The 19,741-nt window shown below is 40.5% G+C and overlaps 1 protein-coding gene across 2 annotated transcripts; it reads right to left on the bottom strand.

Annotated features, from left to right (window-relative positions):
- Positions 1-2,273: 2,273 nt before the first annotated feature.
- Positions 2,274-13,754, bottom strand: RBM15 (RNA binding motif protein 15). Of its 2 annotated transcripts, none has more exons than XM_057500548.1 (2): positions 6,601-13,754; positions 2,274-3,394 (listed from the first exon to the last, which is right to left on the bottom strand). In XM_057500548.1, the coding sequence occupies exons 1-2, from the start codon at positions 9,467-9,469 to the stop codon at positions 3,276-3,278; spliced, it is 2,988 nt and encodes a 995-aa protein (XP_057356531.1). In that variant the 5' UTR covers positions 9,470-13,754; the 3' UTR covers positions 2,274-3,275. The 2 variants fall into 2 exon arrangements, with proteins under 2 accessions (XP_057356531.1, XP_036772618.1); XM_036916723.2 differs by having other exon boundaries at positions 2,274-5,018.
- Between the last annotated feature and the right edge of the window lie 5,987 nt (positions 13,755-19,741).

Raw genomic sequence — 19,741 nt, forward strand, 5'->3', positions numbered from 1 at the left:
GAAGCCTAAGACATTAGAGAGGGAACAGGAAGAAATATGTAGAGTGTAACATAATTGTTCTCAAATCATTATGGTTTAAAATATTTGTTTACTAGTTGGAAAAACTTTTAGTGTGGGCTATGCAGGGAAAGAAATTATACTGAAAATTGACATTTCCAAGGTCTGAAATGTTTAAAGAAATAAAGATGAGAGATCACTCAGTAAAGCTTTAGATGGCCAACTCATATTTTAAAAACTCTTGTAAATGACACTGAGAACCTGAAAAACCACCGTACTTCACTTTTCCCTTTGGAAAGGGATGAAAAACATGAATTTCATGAAAAAGAAAAATTCTACTCAAAAATTCCAAACCCACTTAAAACAAAGAAAAGAAACCTAAATTGTATTATGTATTAAAAAACATGGCTTGTGTTAAGGTTTCCAAGCTTCACACTTGACTAATGGGGATGGTGTAGGAGGGCTGGAAGCACTCAGAAGGCTGGTAGGACTAACTGGATGATGAAAATAGTTAAAAGCAGACAAAAGCTAGATTTTTCTCAACACTACCTATTCACTTCCCTAAAGTTGTAGTGGCTGAATTTTATAATTAATAATCTCTTTGTAGGACAAGAAAAACAACAAACCATAAATTATCTAACCCAGTCTGATGGGAATATACTTTTCTTTGCTATATTCTATAAAATACCTGGAGGTTTGGAAATCAGTGTTTGTAATGAGCAACATTTTATAGCAATAAGTTCTTCAAGCATCATTAAATCACCCCTAGGAGTGAAGGCCATAGCTATTGGAAAATGTCAAAATTTTAAAGGACATGAAAGATATAGGTCCCAAATCCATAACCAGGATTTTAATACTTTGGCTCCCACATTCAAAGAACTTTTTCAAATATTGAAGTAAATTTTAAAAAATACCCAATAGAACAAAAGTTCCGGCCTGCAATTTTGTAAGTAAACACTTTTCAGTGAGGAAGCTAATAGCAGCCCAGTACCTAAACCCTTCCAATCAGAGAAACAGACCCAAAACATAAAATCCCTCACCCTATTAATTACAATGCATTTTCAACCTCTAAAAACCCTCTTACCTGTTTACAAGAGTTTATACCGCTGTTTGCCACTGGAACACCACCTTGCAGCGTATAACCATGGCATCCTTTGTTGATAATCACCTGTTGCCTAAGTAATCATCATCCCGCATGGAGACAGACAGCACTAGAGCTCTTCCATCCGAGGTTAAAATTCAAAACAAGCCCAACAAGCCTGCATTTCAAGGTGGTCTTCGTCTGCAACTAGGTAAGTTTAAAACTGGCAAACAACAGTGGTGTCTGAAGCCAATGGTGCAGCACTGCTAGCTTCCTCTTGAACTCCAGCGTTGTCACCGTGCACTGAAGTCTCCTGCTGCAAACGGGAGTTGTTCTCCTGTACTGGGAAAAGCTTCCAAAGCTCAGGAGCCCCTGTACAGGATAATGCAGGAACTAAAGGCAAACACTTTTTTCCTCTTTAAGGATGCCTCCATTTTTTTTCCTCACAATCTGTACTACCAACCGAAGTGACTGGGCCTGAGTGTGCGTTCGTACCTATGAAACCGTCACGGTGCATGCACATCCAAGGCATGTGGAACCACAGGTCAAATAAGGCACAGATACCAAGTAACGGTTCTAATTACAAATGCTAGCTCTCAGGAACTCTTCATCCATTCAGAACTAAACCCATCACTGCATAACTGGTAAGAAGCCCCTGGAGATGGAGGAGCTCCTCAAATGTGTCAGGAAAGGCTTTATTAACATCATCATTAACATTTAAAAAGCAAACGGAGCATTTCTCCTTCTTTTGGCAATTTGGTGCAAACGTTAAGTGCAAGATAAAGCAATTTCAAACTTTTCTTCAAATTAAAAATGAAACTAAGGCCAAACGTGACGGGTGAACAAAATAAATCAAAACTTAAATTTCAGCAACTCCGGCTCTTCAAACCAGCAAAGCCCCAGACTCGTGCACTGTGGTGAGGCTTACGGTGCTTGCCCCGGCTTCTTGTGTGCCAGCAAACAGCACCATTTCCTCATCAAGTTGAGGACTGAGAAGCAAATGATCCCCTTCACTGCAAACAAAGGGGGTCACAGTAACACTAGTGATCCTTCTGAATTGACACACCGTGATAGTCAAAATGATGGTCTCCCTGCTTCTTGCTCAAGACATACAAGATCTGAGCAGCAGCAAGTACCCCCTCAGCTGCAAACAAAGGGGTCAAAGGTTTGCCGTCAATTCACTTCCAGGCAGAAAAACATTTTCCTCAAAAGAAACAATTTATTTAGAATAAAACAAAAGCAGCTCAACTGTGAGCGCACGTTTGAGTGACAGCTACTTTTAAGCTGTGTGAGCCATAAAAAGGGTTTTTCTTTACTTTTCCAGAAATCTTGTGTACACAGCACAAAGCAAGAGGTCATTTTTTTTCCACTTAAAACACCGGCATTGGCATCACAATAGCAGATACACAACTTTAAGCTGCCATTTTAGTAAAATGCACAAATACTAAACAGATTAGCTTTCTTCCATCAAGAGGCCCATGTAAACTCCACATAAGCCACAACTTCTCTTCAAAAAGGTCCATTAGAGCTTTGAATTCTGTATCTTCATCCGCTGTTCACCAGTTTTGTTTGCAGGGGGAAAAAAAGGTTATTCAGTACAAATGTTTACAGTATTAAAAATATATATATTTCCCCTATGCCATTATAGATGAACATGTTAGTAAGACCTTCCTGGATAGTTCACCTTGACTTCAAAAAGCACCAATAATACCCACTGGCACAAATCTTGAAATGAATTTACTGTACAAATAGACAACAAGTAGAACAATAGGGTGATTTTTTTAAAGACTGCAATTAAGTGAGGATATAGGACTGAAAATAATCCTTTATACTCAGGTAACTGAGTAAAACATGTCAAAAATTTTCAGGAAAGATGCAAGTTATGATCAATATATTTTAAATATAACTTAAGAAAAATGAAACTATAAAAAGGTGTTTCGTCAAACTTTTACCCCATTTTCATTCTATAATTTATATGGGGCAATGCAGAACTACTCCATTACTTTGATAGGGGCCAGGATACAAAGCCATTTAAAAATCCACCTTTATCTGTGTTACCAAAAACAGCAAAGACAGCAGCTATTATTTTCTTACAAATAATTGGTAAAGAGCCAAAAAACAATTTAGGACTCTTACTTCCATTTCCATTTAAATCACACATATAAAACTCTTCATTAAGCTAGACAGTTCACTGTGGCTACCTGAAATCATTATTTCCCTTTAGGGACATCACTACAAACCAGAATGTTAACAGGGTCAGCTTCACTTCTCTCCTCTTCTTGTTCTCAGACCTCACTCCTATTTCAAAACCAAACACTGTGGCAGAGGCAGAAAAAAAATGTCCAGAAATTCTCTCCAAAAATTTTTTTCACATAAAAGGTCAGTAAGGCCCTCTTGTCTCAAGAGGATTTTCTAATTCTGTTACCACAGGGTTTTTGGTAATGGCTCCTATATGGACCCAAACTGTAGTTCAAGCTGTATGCATTACGAGCAATTTCACTGTTTAAGGAAAGTATATTAAAAATTTTTTAAAACAAAACAAAAAAGTGAAAAACTGCACATCAAGTTTTTAAATAAATTTAAACAGTGTTCGACTCTGATGGCAACATATACACACCTTACTTTTTACTACTATACCTCAAATGATCTAATTCGAGTTAAGGGCCAGAATATAATACCTTCAAAATGTGACAAAAGCTTGTACCAGTCAGAGAATAGACATTTCAAGGTGTAATCCTTAAAGAGAAAACTATATACTCTCACTTGAGAGTCAAAGTATACAACCAGGATTTAATTTTTTGTGAGGAAAACTCTTTATAGAAATCCCACTTACAAATGACAAAATAATATTTAAAAAATGGCTAGGAGCTGAATGACTGCTTATTTTTTCCATAAACTTTGAAGTTGTGATCTAAGTCTTAATTAGCTTGATGTTTTTCACCAGTAATACTTAATAAGTCATTAAATGATACACTGATGAAATTTTTTTTCCATTCACTTGAACTGAGTTTCAGAAAAATCAATCAAATATTTTTTTTTAAGTGAAAGAAAAAAAGAACAATGGTTGTTACAAAATGCTGAGATTATGAAATTCTGGCTAATGAGAATTAGAACCAGATAATTTTAGACTTTTGTTTTCATTCCATTCTGAAGGTTTAGTTTACCAATATTATGAACCTATACAATAGAATGGGCAACACAAATAAGATTCATCTGAATGATGGCACTCTCTAGGTAAGTACCAAACTGAACATAAATAGTTATTTATAATACATACACTTAGAAATGGTATCAAGCCATTGTTTCAAAAACACTAAAGCATAAATTGCCCAGATCTAACAAAAGTTGCGGTATCAGATAAAGATTCAAACATGGAACAAAATCCATACTACTCTTCATTAAGCTGTCACATTAACTTAAGGAAAAAAAAAAAGAAGAAAAGAGAAAGGGAAATCACACACACTTTGAATTACAGTAAAATTAGATGTTATGGACTTCACTCTCTAAAAGAGCAAAATCATTTGTCCAGCCATCTTATCAAGATATCCAAAAAGTTAATGGTTAGTGAGATTATTTAAACTGGAAAAATGTATCTAGCCACAATTACACTTTGACCCCATGTATGTAGACTACAGACTTCCATTAGTTTCCGAACAAATGTCTACTCCCTATTAGCATGCCAAGCACGGATTTTTAAAAGCAAAACCACAAAAATCTTAACCGTAGGATTTCAGGCATTTTCCCTACATGCACACCAAGGATCTTTGTGCTCATAGTGGAGTACCTTCCTTCCTTCTCTCAAAATGGCTAGTTTTTTCAGTTTAAAAACAAAACACATGAAAACCTCCAAACTTAAAAAGAAAATTTATAAATACACAGTAGAAACCAAAAAAGATGACACAGCAGTGATGAGGACTTCATGCTGACATGCATTAGACACCTGTCATAACGGAAAAGAAAACATTACATGACATTTCCCTGGGTTATTATTGGTGCTATTTCAAAACTACCAGCTTTGATAACAGAAAGAAAACAGTTGGGTTCTGCCAGGCTTTCAATAAGTCACTTTCACAGAATAGAAACATGACCATGATCCAAAAGGTCCTAAAGTTTCTAATCATAATTAAATATCAAGGGCATTAGCTGAAGTCCTCAGCACTTAAAATCAAGGGTTGAAAACAGACTTACTAATGACCTGAGAAACTAGAGGTGCTGGTGGAGGGGTAGAGGAAAAATCAAGAAAAAAACCCATCTATTACTGTTAAGCAGAAAAAAAATCAGAAGTCAACTTAATCTTCAGCTTTGAAAAAAAACTGGGAAGGTGGGTTAAATTATTTTATGTTAATTCCAGGTGTCCAGGAAAATAAAACAATGAGAAAGGGTTTTCCTACACTGACATTTCAATTCTCTGTGGTCGGACACCAGTGAAAATATTGAACATGAAAGTTCAAAGACATTCAAAACATTTTCAACAATGTAGTCGCTGCTACTGTTTAGATAGGAAAATAAAAATATAAGCAAAATTTTTGAAAAGCATGTCAAAGGCATTTCACAAAGACATTAAAAAATTCTTCAATCCAGATTTGGCTGGATTAATGCCCACTGAAAAATAAGATGACTTAGGAGCCTGCAGACAACTCTTCTTTCTATTATTGAAACCAGAAATCTGAATGGATACAGAAACTCATCTCTGATGAAAAACACTTAAGTTTTGAAATATACACAATTAAATTAGAACTGTACCTGCTACACCTCTCTGAAAAAGTCGGTAAAAACACCACCACACACCAATAACTGACCAAAGAATTCTGATTTTAAAAGCGCCTACTCACTTCTTGCATACTAGCATAAGACATAAATGGTTTGTAACATACTCCTCAATTTTTACTGAACAGTTACAGCTACAAACCAAAAGTGCATATACGGGATACAGAACTCAAGAACTAATCATAAAAATGTGTATGCTAAAGCAAATTCTGGGAATAAACCATGTGTTTTAAGAGAAATACTCAAATACCTAATTAAAATAGTCATATAATTTACCAGCTTATACTTTTCTTTGAGATTCCTGATCAACTTTCAGCTACACAAAGTAACATTTCTGGTACAGGAATTATTTACCTACATACCAACCAAGCCACTTTTAGTTGCATATTATCAGCTTTATATAATCTAGTGGGCTCTTTTCTCCAAATTTCCAAAATTTTGGTTTTGTAACTTCGAGGATTTTTTTTTAAGCTCAAGGTTAAAAACGAAAAATTCTGAAGAAAAAAATACTTCTAAGAGGGGGTACTCCGAATTAAAGTAACTCCATCTGCCTGCTACCTTCAGGGCATCCCTTTCACTTGAAATAATAGCTAAACTGTCCTGACTTCTATTTTAAAGAGGTTTATAAAAATACAAAAAGAAAAAAGCTACAACTAAACACTTTAATTAAAGAAAATGTCATCTGATGCTGTATCCCATTACACATCATAAAACAAGAACCAAAATACAAGTTACACATGGACTTTAGGACGCACCACGGACAATGATCATAACCAGGTAATCTTCTTCAGATTTGGCCAGTGCCTTGGCAGGGGAATCCAGGAACTGCTGGGAGAACTCACAGGGTGGGAAGGCATGAAGGACCCCGGTGTTTTCCTTGTCTTTGTTGCCCCCCACAGGGAGGCTTATCACCCCTGCAGCCTGCTTTTGCTTTAAATAGGACACAAGGTTCCTAAGTGGCCTCTGAGTAGAGGTGGCAGTGTCTGATGTGACTGAAGAAGAGGAGGACCTGCTGTCAGAACTTCCAGGCACCGCCAGAAGAACAGCATAACCATTGGGCCCTGCCACTTTGATGCGTCGAGTTACTTCATCCAACTTGGGCTGGTCCAAACGAAGCCGCTGAGTGATCTTGAGCTGGGCCACCTTGCCTCCTGTTGAGCCCTCCACAAGGAGACTACTAGCCACTTGCAGGTCACCCTGCAACAGATGCATGTTGGAAGGAAAATTGCTGTTCTTCAACAGAAGCATGCCTTGCCAGGCCAAACAGAGTTTGGGAGAGGCCGACGATGCAGGGGCTGTCGCACCATCCTGCTTCTGGGAAGGAGACTTCAACTTTGAGGAAGCAGTGCTGGTACTGGGTGCATTCCCATCAGACCGGTCGTCTTTTTTCAGAGGGCTTTTTCCCTCAGTGGGAGCAGTTGTCCGGTGTTTCCTATCCCGTTCAGCTGATGCAGAATTTTTACGGTCTCGCTTGTCACTCTGGCTCTTCTCCAAACTACCTCGTCTGTCTCTGACTGGAGAGGGCCTTTCCAAGATAAGAAGACGGGAAGATCGATCATTGTCGCTGTTGTAGCGATCCCGGCTACTGCTCAATTCTGGACTGCGGTCAGGAGAAGGAGCGCAGTGGCGTTTTCGTGGACGCTCGCTCTCGGGGGACCTATCCAGATGCCGTCCCCCACTCTCCTCAGGCAGCCTTCGCTTCCTAGGTTGGTCTCTGCTGCTGGGCAGATCTCGCTCACCTCTGTCTCGGTCCAAGGACCAGCCATCCCGCCTACGATCCAAGCTATCCAGTGGCTCATAAGCAGGCAGAGCAGTAGCTGCAGTCCGAGTGCTGCGTTCACGGACTGGAGGCGGAGGTGGCACCCAATCAGAGTCAGAATAAAGGTCCCTATCACGATCTCTGTATAACAAGGGTGGTGTTCTATCCCGAGCACCTCGCAAAGGGTCAGGTGCCCGATGTCCAAAAGCATCTGTCACCAGTTCATAATGGGTTAACGGCAAAGGCTGCAGATACTGCTGCTGGTAACGATGTTCTGTGTCTGCGAAGTCTACTCTAAGGCGACGATCTGGGCCACCAAGTGGGAAGCCCCGCATATGGGTCCAGGCAGCATGAGCTGCATCCAGGCTCTCATACTGGATATATGCCCAAGTATCACCTTTGCGGTAGTCTATGGTGCGTATGGTGCCAAATCGGTCAAACTCTCTTGCCAAGGCAGCAAGAGGTACCCAGGGTCCCAGACCACCTACCCAGAGGCGGGTAGTGGGTGTAGCTTTACCATAACCAATTTTGATAGGATTCCGAATTATAATTTTACCAGACATTGCTATTTTGGCTCGGTGAGACATGTCTAGGTTCTCAAATTTGAGAAAGCCGTAAGTACTGGTCTGACCCCGAGAAGGCCTCTTAATGTCTACTTCTGTAATGACTCCAAAGCGGTCAAAGGCCCTTCTTAAATCACTCTCTGTCACAGTGATGTCTAGATTGCCCAAGAAAAGCGTCCTGTTCGCTCGCTGATCATCCTCGGGTGAGATCTCATCTACTTCTCTGAAAGGAGCAGCACCTGCTCCAGCTCCCACCCTTGGCTCAAGACTATATGCTGGGCGCACTCTCTCGTAGAACGTGTAGTCCCGATCCCTTTCCAGGTCTCGGGGCAATGGTGGTGGAGGGGGAGGAGGCAGGCGGCCAAGGGCCAACTGCTGCAACCGGTAGTCTCTGTATCCCAAGGCTGCGCCACCAGGGGAAAGCGATCTCTGGCTACCACCTCCTCCTCCAGGGGGGTGCCGGTGACTACCTACAGAGGCCCCAACCACGCTGGCTGAGGGAGGGTAAGAATCTTTGTCTAAAGGGGAGCGGCTGCGGCGCCGGCTCACATACACAGCTTCTATCTTCAGGGGCCGGTCATAGAGCACTAGGCGGCCTCTGGCATGCTTGGCCGCCCGCGCGTCCTCTGGCCGCCGGAAGTTCACAAAGGCTACTCTCTCATCCCCGCTGCCAGAACCCGAGAGATGACTGATTTTGACACTTACATCACCGAAACGTTTGAACTCGTGAAACAGTCCGTCCTCCACCGCTTCGTCACTCAGTTGGGACCCCAACTCGCTAATCTTAAGTGTCTTGTATTCCACGCCGTCCCCGCCGCTAGGAGCTGAGGAGGCGGCCCCAGAGGAACGTGACTCCCCGCCTCCACCCCGGGAGCTGCTGCGCGACTCGCCCCCGCCCGAGGAATTTTTGGTGCTTGGGGAGCTGTAACTATGCAAGCGGCTACTGGAGCTGCCCCCTCCAGTATCATACTCGCGGCTGCCGCCTCGGCTGCTGGACTTGTCCAGATGAAGGCTGCGCCGCGACCCGCCACCGCTGTCGGTCTTTCCGCTGCTGCTCCCATTGCTGCCACCAGAGCCCCCTAACTTCTTGCTCCGCTCCCCGCGGGAAGTCGAGTCCTCACCACCACGGGAGCGTTTAGGCTTGACCGGGGAGCGCTCTTTTCCTTTCATTGTTGCGGGCCGTCGGAGGTCGTCTCCGTGGAGCAGATTGACCCGCCGCCCCGCGAGCGTTTCACACAGCGGAGCCGCACGCCGCCATCTTGGACTCCGCCGCGGCAACGGATCCCGCCCCGCAGTCCTCATTGGTCAGTTAGCTCCTGTCTTCTACAGTCTCATTGGGAAAACTATTTGTCTATCTTCTCATCTCCCCGCGCTCCGGGAAGGCGCCCGCCCATCCACTGTAATTGGGTTCACGGCGCCGTAGTCAGATACCTCATTGGTTATATTCGTTGTCCATCTCAACGGTTCCTCGCGCCCGGCTATAGCTCCGCCCCTCATATTCTGTGGTCACCTGACCCAAAGTCTGGAGGCGTTGATTGGACAAAAAGTCTCCCTGTAACGGTACTTCTTGCGCGGTAAAAGCAGTGATCCCACCCCTCATCCCTTTCATTGGTTTGTGACGCGGTCCCTTAACCCACTATTTGGAAAGTCGGGCCATCTGGTCTGGCGGTTTTTTTTCTGAAAGGCCGGCTCATGGAGATCTCGCGAGAAAGAGAGCGAGCGAGCGAGCGAGCGTAAGAGCGCTCCCTCTCGACCCCTTCTTCCAACTCCTCCGGCGGCTGAAAGGAGTTTAAATCTGATTGGATGTTGACGAGGACGTTGATAGGCCGCAATAACTGTCGATCACTCGCTTAAAGGGGTAGACCCATATACTGAGGAAGCCGACTGAAGGTGAAAGTAAAAAACGCTTTTGCAGTGCGACGTCACAAAGACGTCGCGAGATGGTGACTGTGAGCTGGGTCCGTCTCCTCGCGCTTTAGGCAGTTGTTCAGTCTCGCTGCGTGCTTTGGCTGTACTTTGGTTCTCGGAGCTGGAAACTTCTGGGATTCCCACTAACTACCTTTGCGGTACTAGGAGCTGGGTAGGCCCTCCGACTGTCAAGGCTCACGAATCCCTCAGGAAGCCGTCCCGGGGTCCCCAGCGGACACCATCTTACCCTCTGGCCTCTGCGTGACCAACATGAAAAAGCCCCATTTTCCCAGCCCCCACCCCGCGCGCAAGAGCGCCGCCCTCGGTCCTTGGGGCCCACAGGGCAGGCAGGGCCAGGAGTTCATAGTTCACAAAGTCCCGGGTCACACTGACGGCCCGGGGCGGTGCTGAGGTCCGGCGAGGGCCCTTCAGGGTCCTGCAACAAGGAATCCGCACAGCCAAGACGCAGCCCGCGCTCGGAAGCCCGGCTCTCCTTGGCGCTCCCGGTACCCGCCCAAGTATTCCGGGCAATCCAGGGGAGTGACAGACACTCCCAGCTTCGCCACCCGCGGGCGTGGCCGGAACTCCTGGGCCACGGGGGACGAGTCTGTGGGCTTCCTGGTTTATGTTGCGAATTCACGTGGATTTTAGTCCAGATACTGTTTTGTATTGTTTTTTAATATGTAATGCTCTTCCGTGTTAATCAAGTGACATCTACGCTCCATGCAGATATGTCGTTTTTTCCTGTAATTTCTTGTATTTCCGGACACGCAAAGTTAGTTTATATTTGAACCCAGTAGTACAGCCACGTTGCTGTCACTCTAAATCCGTCTCGGCTCCTTCGAGCATCATCCGCTTCAAAACCCAATTTTCATTCTCTCCGCAGACCTTTATTGTGTAAGATCATAAAGCACCCGTGCCCGGTTGCTGGGGTATCGAGACAAGAACAGGTACAGCCTTTGTCGTGCTGCTCACTGTCAGGTGAAGGGAAGCAGTGCTGAGTTCGTCACAGCGGTTAGGCTTTCTGCAGTGTTCCTGAGTATCCTTGCAGAGAGGACGATTTTTGTATTGATTCTCTCAACTACATCTCTCCAGGTCCAATGTGTAGTAGAGAATGTGAGGTGTTTTTAATCATGACATTTTTCAAGGTGACATTAATACCCTAAACTTGAAAACTTTTATGATTAGGGACTGCAACCTGTTTAGCTTGTTTAGCCGTTTTTCCTTTTCTAAATAATCTTGAGGAAAGTGAAAATGTGGGCCTTTTATGTCTTGATTAGATCAAAGAACTTGAAAGAAGCCCAACATATAAAAGCATAAAAATACACGGTATTGTAGTGTGTAAACATACTCATTGAATTAAAACTACTAAAAACTTTGTAAGGCATAAGACAATGTGTATAGCATGCTACCATTTGTGGTTTTAAAAAATAAATGTATGTACATATATATTTTATATATTCATGGAAATCATTGAAAATACTTGGGAAATAGTTACTAAGATTATGCTGAGGAGGGTCTGGGTAGGATACTCAGTTATTCATTGTGTAAGTTTATGTGTTATTAGAAAACTTGTTTTACCATGTGCATGCTATTACTGTTTCATTTTTTTTAAATACCAGTTATTTTTAGCTTTCCTTAAAAACTTTTTATGGCAAAAAATAAAAATATACATAAGTAGAATACTATAAAGAACCCCTCTGTACCCAACACCCAATTTCAACAAATACTGACTTGTGTCAATCTTGTTTCATTTACACTGTCTTCTCCCACATACCCCTCTTCATTATTTTGTTCCAGGCTAATCTGGTACATTTCCTACCCAGGACCTGGAATCAGCCATTTCTCCAAGGAGTTCTGATTCCCTTTAGTGGGAAATGATAATTAAAGATAAAAATAGGGATAGTGGAGAAAAAAACAACTAACACATTGTTTGTAAAAGCACCACAAAAAAAAACTTTACATAGCTGGGGGTTTTAATCTGTTGTAAGGTTAATGAAATACAAAATCGAAGTTAAATAAATTGATTACTCAATGTAATAGCTAATCCAAATAAACCAGGTTCCAGAGTGACTATTTTTGGCTTAAACTGACCTGCTTAGGTGACTCACTGATCAAAGAAAAAAATGATGATCAAATCAGTATAGTTTAAGGATTGAGAAAGCACAAAAGTTGAGGGAAAGAATTTAGGGAGTTGGCACCAGTATGTACGGCAGGACCTAAGCTGTACTAGGCTTTGTGGCTTTTGCCATTTGAAATACCAGAGAGCTTCAGGGAAGCAACTGCCCACAGCTGGCTGCAGCAGGAAGGCTTGCCTAAGGGGAGACCTGATAGACTGTCTGGTGTCAAAAGGATTAGTATATTTAATGGGTAGACAGAAAAGGCCTGGATTCCATTATCAGTAACAGCCAAAATATAGCCTGTGAGGTGTGCTGTGTGTGTATTCTCAACAGAACTGAATAATGACATGCTGAGCATACTGTAGTCATGTGACTGGTTTTCACTTCCTTTGTGTTATTTAAAGTATGAAGCTGCTTACTGAGAACACATTAGCCTGTGTTCACCCGTGTTTAGAGAGGACTGAGAGAGCATAAAAATGACCTATAGTTTAGAAGGCCAGGACTTTAAACCCTTTTTCTGGTGTTGATGGAGTTAAGGTCCAGTCCAAGCTTTAATTTGGTCCCTTTATGATCTATGGCCAGATTGTGAGGTCAGCTGTTCTGGGTTAGGAAGGTCTTTCAGAGGTCATGAAAACAGTTTAGCTACTGATATAAGCATCCAATATGGAGTTGCTTATGGCAGGCTTCCAAAATGGAGTTACTTATGTCAGGTTTTGCCTGCTTTCACACCTACTGCCTCTGTAAACATACCCCACTCTAAAAGGCATGCTTGTGAATGCCCAAATCAGATAACACCATATGTGCTTAGACATACCCCACCTTAAAGGGCATGCCAGTGAATGCCCAAATCAGGTGTGTACTGTTTCCTCTTATCTCTGACCCCTGGATGGATGCACTGGACTATATAAAGAACTGGACATAGAGTGCCTGTGCAAGTTCATCCCAGAGGTCTCTGACACTAGACAACAGACGTAAAGTTCCAAGGCTTGCTCCTCATTTCCCCTGTGCTCCTGCTCTCTCATGGATTCGTCACTCCGCTGGACTGTCTCTACTGCACCGGCTTCCCCTTTGGAAAGACTAGACCCTGATAGGACAGCCCATACCCGAACCATCCGTCTTGACTGGTATGAGATGTATTGATCTGTGATATCTGATCCCCCCTTTGAGTGTTGTGTGAAAGGAAAGTGCAAAACAAACCATGTGATTTGTGCTTAAGGGTGTAAAATTCATTACTCCGTGTTGCGGATTCATACTTCCTGACCCACTCAGGTCAGCTCCCAACAGTTTTCCTGAGCATCGTAGCAGTATGCTGATCTCTCCTTTTAGTGCCTTGTCAAAAACCAAGAAATAGCATCGAGGGAAAGCTGCCATAGCTCATCATGGCATTAGTGTTGGCTACTTGAAACTGTACAACTCAAAGGCATTAGAGGACACAGCCCAGCAGCCAAGGCCTTACAACTAGCTTTCTGTATAAAGTGTTTTTTCATTCTCCTTTAAAATCAGCTTCAGATGTAAAATGAAAAAGCAAAATAAAAGTTATGTGCATGGAAGAAAACCATACAATTAAAATAAATCAGTGTGTTTTCAACCAAATGCCTTCTTTTACCCTCTTTCTTAGGTTTTATTGTTTGTGTATCCTCAGTACACACACAGGCAATTATAATTGCAATATGAAATTTATCTTGGAAGCTGAGAGCTATTTGATTTCCTGGCAGATGCAAAAAGGCCTGAAACTGGGAATTGAAATTTTCTTTCTCACCAACAATAATGGATTAAAATTTCCTATTTCATCTTCTTTCATAAAGTGGGTGGTCTCCTGACAGTGAAATTTGTTTTGTTTGGTCTCAGAAAAGTGTGCATTTTACCCAGAGGCATGTATTAAATCCCCAAAAATAGCAAACAATCAGCTAGGGCCCAGTTTGCATTTTAAAGTCCCTTATTTGTGGTTTGTGGAGTTTTTTTAACAGCTCTATTAAGATACAATTTACATACCATAAAGTTCATCCATTTAAAGTGTACAGCTCAATGGTTTTTAGTATACTTACAGAGCTGTGCATGTGGTTCATCCTTTAACATTGTTACAGAAAGTACTCTGCTATAACTTCTGCATGAATAGGCCTAATATAATTATTTTTCATTTATTAGACATAGCACAGTAGCTAAAGCATGGACTCTGGAATCAGTCAGCCTGGATTAAGTTCCAGCTCTTCTGTGGACCTCAGAAAAATAACTGTCAATTTCTCTGGGCCTTGATTTTTTTTGTCTTTTCATGAGAATAATCATAGTATCTCTTCACTGGGAGGATTAAATGGGATCAAATCCTGGTACATGGTACTTACCTGGTACATGGTAAGTACTACATGAATGTTATTACTAATATATTTTCTCTTTGAATTTAATGCATATGGAATTAGATTAACCATGATCCTTAGTTCATGATGCACAATTATCAGTGGTCCATCCATGGGGCTTTAACCTTTGCATTTACTTATCAAGAACATAGTGAATACCCAGGAACCTACCACTCAATCCAAGAAATAGAAAGTTACTGATAATTTATACTTAACCTTAAATGTTCCTCCCTTATCCACTGCCTACCCTCATAGGTAGCTACTATCCTGAATCTGGCACTTATTTGTGTATTAAGAACTTTAAATCCATAATTTTTTAAAGGCACTTACAGAAACATACATATGTGTGTGTGTATGTGTACACATGCAGCTTAAAATACATTATTTTATTTTTGCTTGTTCTTTAACTCTATACAAATTTATATTTGAACAATATAGTATTTGTAATCTCTTGAGACTTGCATTTTTCATTCATAATGTTACTATAATTCTTCCATGTTGTCATATTTAGCTATAGTTTATTTCCATTGCTGTAAAATATTCCATTGTATTGAATATACCACCATTTATTTATCCATTCTTCTTTTGATGTGCAAATGGATCATTTTCTGTTTTTGTGCTATTATGAACAGTACTACTATAAAGATTCTTTTTATGTCTCCTGAGGCCCACCTGCAAAAATTTCTCTGGGATAGGATAGGGAGGTTGTGGGTAGGGGGTACCTAGGAATGGAATTACTGGATTAAAGGGTATATTGAATAGTCAGTTTTAAAAGATAATGCCCAACTGTTTTCTAAATTGGTTTCTATCAGTTTATCAAAGATCTCTTATACAGCAATCTTTTCACTTAATTGAAATTTTTTTTAAAAGTTCTTAATTTAAATAAGGTTGAGTTTAACAACCTTTTAGGGTTAACACTTTTGATATCTTGTCTAAGAAATCACCTTCATTAACTCCAACCCTGCCACCAGTATTTTCACCTATACTAAAGTTTTGTTCTTCCTTACTAGATTTTGAAATCAGTTCAGCAGTTTCCATAAACAGCTGTCTATGATTGGGGTTTCCTTATATCTATGAGTTAATTCAGGGAAAAGTGACATCTTTATGAAATTAAGTCTTCCTTTCAATGAATAGAGATATCTTTCCATTTAATTGGGTCTTATTTAATTTTCTTTAGCAAAATTTTTATAACTTTGTGAGTTCTCTTGCATGTCTTTAATTATGGTTTGTTGCTATTGTTAATGGTGTCTTTTTTTAAAAAAAAGTTGTGCTATTAGTTGTCAGTGATTTGAAATATAGATACTTCTAAACTGTCCTGTTATTTATATTAATTTAGCATGTAGTCACTGAGTTTTCTATGAGACAATCATATCATCTACAAATTATGAAAGTATTTATTTCTTTCTAATCCTCATCATTTTACATTTATCTGGCTTTGTTGTGCTAACTATAATATTTGACACAACATTAGATAGATAGCACTACTATGTTATTCCTTACTTTAAAGGGAATACTTCTAATGTTTCTTCATTTAGAATGATATTTATTACATGTTTTGTGTGTTTGCTTTTTGTTAACTTTATGTTAAGGAAATCTGCTTTAGTCTTAGTTTGATAAAATTTTTTATCATGAACAGATGTTGAATTTCTCCCAAAGTAAAAAATAATAAAGAGACAAGGCAATAATACCAATGCATGGTGCCACATTATATCTTAAATTGGGGCAGAAGCTATAAAGAAAAATACTAAGACAACTAAGGAAATTTGAATATGTATTGTGAGTTAGTTAACAGTAATGTATCAATGTCATACTTCCTGATTTTAATCATTATGTGGTGGTTATTAAGACAATGCCTTCAATCTCAGAAACACATGCTGAGATAGTAAAGGGTAAAGGGAAATGATATCTCCAACTTACTCTAAATGGTTCAGAAAACTTCCAAGGTGTAGATCAATTCATTCTATTTTCTTGCCCTGCAATTCTTAAGCAGCCTCATAATCTCATATGGCTTTTCAAGTTCCAGCCATAAAATAAGCATTCCAGTCAACCAGCAGGGAAGAAGGGAGGAACAATGTCATGTCCTCCTACTTTTAAGACACTACCCGGAAGCAGCTCACTAAAATTCCACCTCTAGCTCATTGGCCAAAATGTGGCAAGGAAGGCTGGGAAATGTATTTTTTTATTTACTTTAGCCCAGCCAAAAACCAGGGTCTTATTTCTAAGGAAAAAGGGGAGCATAGACATTGGGTCAACCAGCAGTCTCCTGCACAACTACCTGGGGAGGGAATTACAGGACACAAAACATATAAAGCTTGAGGTACTTAGTAGGATTCAATTAAAATATCACTCCATGATTCCACTTATATTATCCAATTTGATCCTCAAAGTAAGCATATAAAGTAGGGCAAATATGATTATTTTAATTGCAGATTAGGCAAATAAGACTCAGAGAGGCTAATTATAGCTGTTGCTGGCTGTGTTAGTTTTTGTTTTGTTTTAAAGAAGACAATGAAGTCAAGGACAAGAAGCAGTAGCACAGTTCTGGAGTCCTAGCTTCTCCACACAGAATCTACCCCCCATAAAGTCCTGTAATTCACTTTCTGTGAATTTCTCAGGCTGGCACATCAATTTGCAAGGTGTGGGATAGAACACAGGTCCCCCTGCAGCCACCATGGGATGCTTTCCACTGTTTCCCACGTATTCCTGGTTTTTGGAAATGACATGGCCCCTCCAGCGGCAGCTTTTCCTCCCCACAGATAGAAATATGAACAAAGAAAACATATTGCTTAATCCAGTCATCAATAGATAATATTTTAAAAACAAAAGCCAGCTTTTTTGAGCATATACTACATACCAGGCCTTCTACTAAAATTTTCCTTACATTAACTCCTGTCACCCTCACAACCACCCCAGAAGGCAGGAAGGCTTATATCCCCTTTTCTTAGGTAAGGAAATAGTGCTTAGAGACACAGTGTATTTTACAAATATTTAAGTAGAATAATATGTGTATGCTGGGAGATTTTTTTTTCTAGTCTGGGAAAAGCATTTGATTTGAAGTCATTGTATACATTATGGGTGACACAGCTGGTTGCCTAACCAATATCCATTCTCCTCTTCATTGTTGTGAATAAGTACAATACTTTGATGGGGAAAATTTTGTAATACATGGTATAGATAATTCATAGACCACTAATGTAATGGGAAAATATATAGTATCTGCCTATTTTAAGAATGGTGCTTTAACCTCAGTAGTTTATAGCTACTGGAAGAGAGTATTTCATTTAGCTGTAGGAAGTTTAGGGGAAAAAATTAGGTGTCTTGCAAAGGAGACGAGGATTCAGGGACTCTCAATTACTGGACAAAGCTTCTAAAGTTAGAGGCAGTAAAAGCTTAATCTCCTGCTCCTTATTGGGTATTAGACAAAATCCTCTTGCTGAGTCAGGTGGAGATTCAGATTTAAAGAGCTCTGGATAGTGTATTCTGTATCATCTTCTTATCTTCCACATTTTGCACTCACCTGTAAAATCTAGTGTTATAAGGTCAATAGAATGTAAATGCTTCTGTCAGAAATTGGACAGAAATTCCAACTGGACAAAAAATTGTGAATTCAGATATTTCCTGGGCTGTTTAGTACTTAAAGTTTCTCACACAAATGCAATTAATTTCTGAGATCTCACAGCCATCTCTGTGAGCTTGCTGCTATCCAGAAGAGACCAGCTTTGAGGAAACCCAGTCCCTCAATACACCTGTAAATCATTTAGTGGAAAAAATGAACTTCTGCAAATGTTTGTGTATATATAGCAAGAGCATAAACATTATTTACAGGACATTTTTAAAAATCATAAATTCTTGTAATTAGTTAATCTTTTTTAAACATGTTCTATGTGCCTAGCACAGTGAAAATACAGGGAGAAATTGTATAACATGATATAATTTGCTTGAATGGGGACAAAAATCAGGTGCACTTAAAATCAGTAAAATATTAAAGTGTAAAAATTTTTAAGTTAAGTACAAAAGTTTAGTGATAGGAGTGCTCTGTGTGGACTGAGGTAGACAGGGGTGTTATATGTGTTCTTTGTAAAATTTCAGACAATAAGGAATGCACAATGTAGAATTCTGGTTAAGTTCCAAGTAGCATTTTGTAAAAGGTGCTGACCCTAAATTTCCTTACTGTGCAACTTTGGACATATTACTTAACCTCTCTGTAAATTGAAGCTATTGTGAGGAAATAATATAGTATATAAATTATGAGAATGGGAGGAATTATTATGGGTGAGTTGTGAGATGGTGTTTAAGCTTCTAATGACCCTAAAGTCTTGGGGGCAGGATGAGAGATCTATAGCTGGAATCTTAGTAATTAGTGTAATTGGGGATAGAACAAATTGATTATTGTCTGAGATATTGTTAGATAGTAGAAAGAATTCTTGGATACAGTTGATGATTATCTCTATGATCCCTCCCAGTTTGGAAATTCTCAGATTGGGAAATCCTATAATCACATGGGGTAAAAGACAGCCCAAAGAACATGGTTACAGTTGGGGGCTAGACTAGAAAGAGAGCCCTAGGGCATCTTTGGAGCCCAGTGACAGATGATCCAGAGAGCATTTCTAATTGTAGGACAGATGTTTCTATACAATGCTTTGCTTGAATGAACTGAGGTAAGAGCAGACAGCCCCCTTCACCAATCCCTCAGGTGCAAAGAGATTTCTAGTGAAGTGGGTGGGTGTCTATGTATTATTATGAAACCAGCTCTTTGTGGGCTCAGCTGCTTTATAGGAAAACAGGGACTTGATTTAGATCCATGAGAATGAATTATTTTCAGCATCTCTTTTACCACTGTTATCATGGGTCAAATTACCATCATCCTGCACTTCAATAGCCTTCTAAACAGCCCAGCTAGATCCACTCAGCAACTTGAGTGATCTTTCCAAAACACAAATCTGATGGCTTCTTGCTCCTCAGAGAAGGACAAATGCCTAACATGGCCTATAAAACCCTAAATAAGGGTCTTTAATATCATTCTAGCCTCATCTTGGTCCCCACCCCCAACTGGCCTTTCTCCTGTCCTACACACTTACTTAACTCCCTTCCATCCCAGAGTGAAGTCTCTTCACCCTCATCACTATGGGAACTCGTACTCATACTTCAGGCATCAGCTTAGGTCACCTCCTCAGGGCGGTCATCCCTGACCAGAA

Source organism: Manis pentadactyla, chromosome 4 (genome assembly GCF_030020395.1).
Source record: "Manis pentadactyla isolate mManPen7 chromosome 4, mManPen7.hap1, whole genome shotgun sequence".
Classification (NCBI taxonomy): Eukaryota; Metazoa; Chordata; class Mammalia; order Pholidota; family Manidae; genus Manis; species Manis pentadactyla.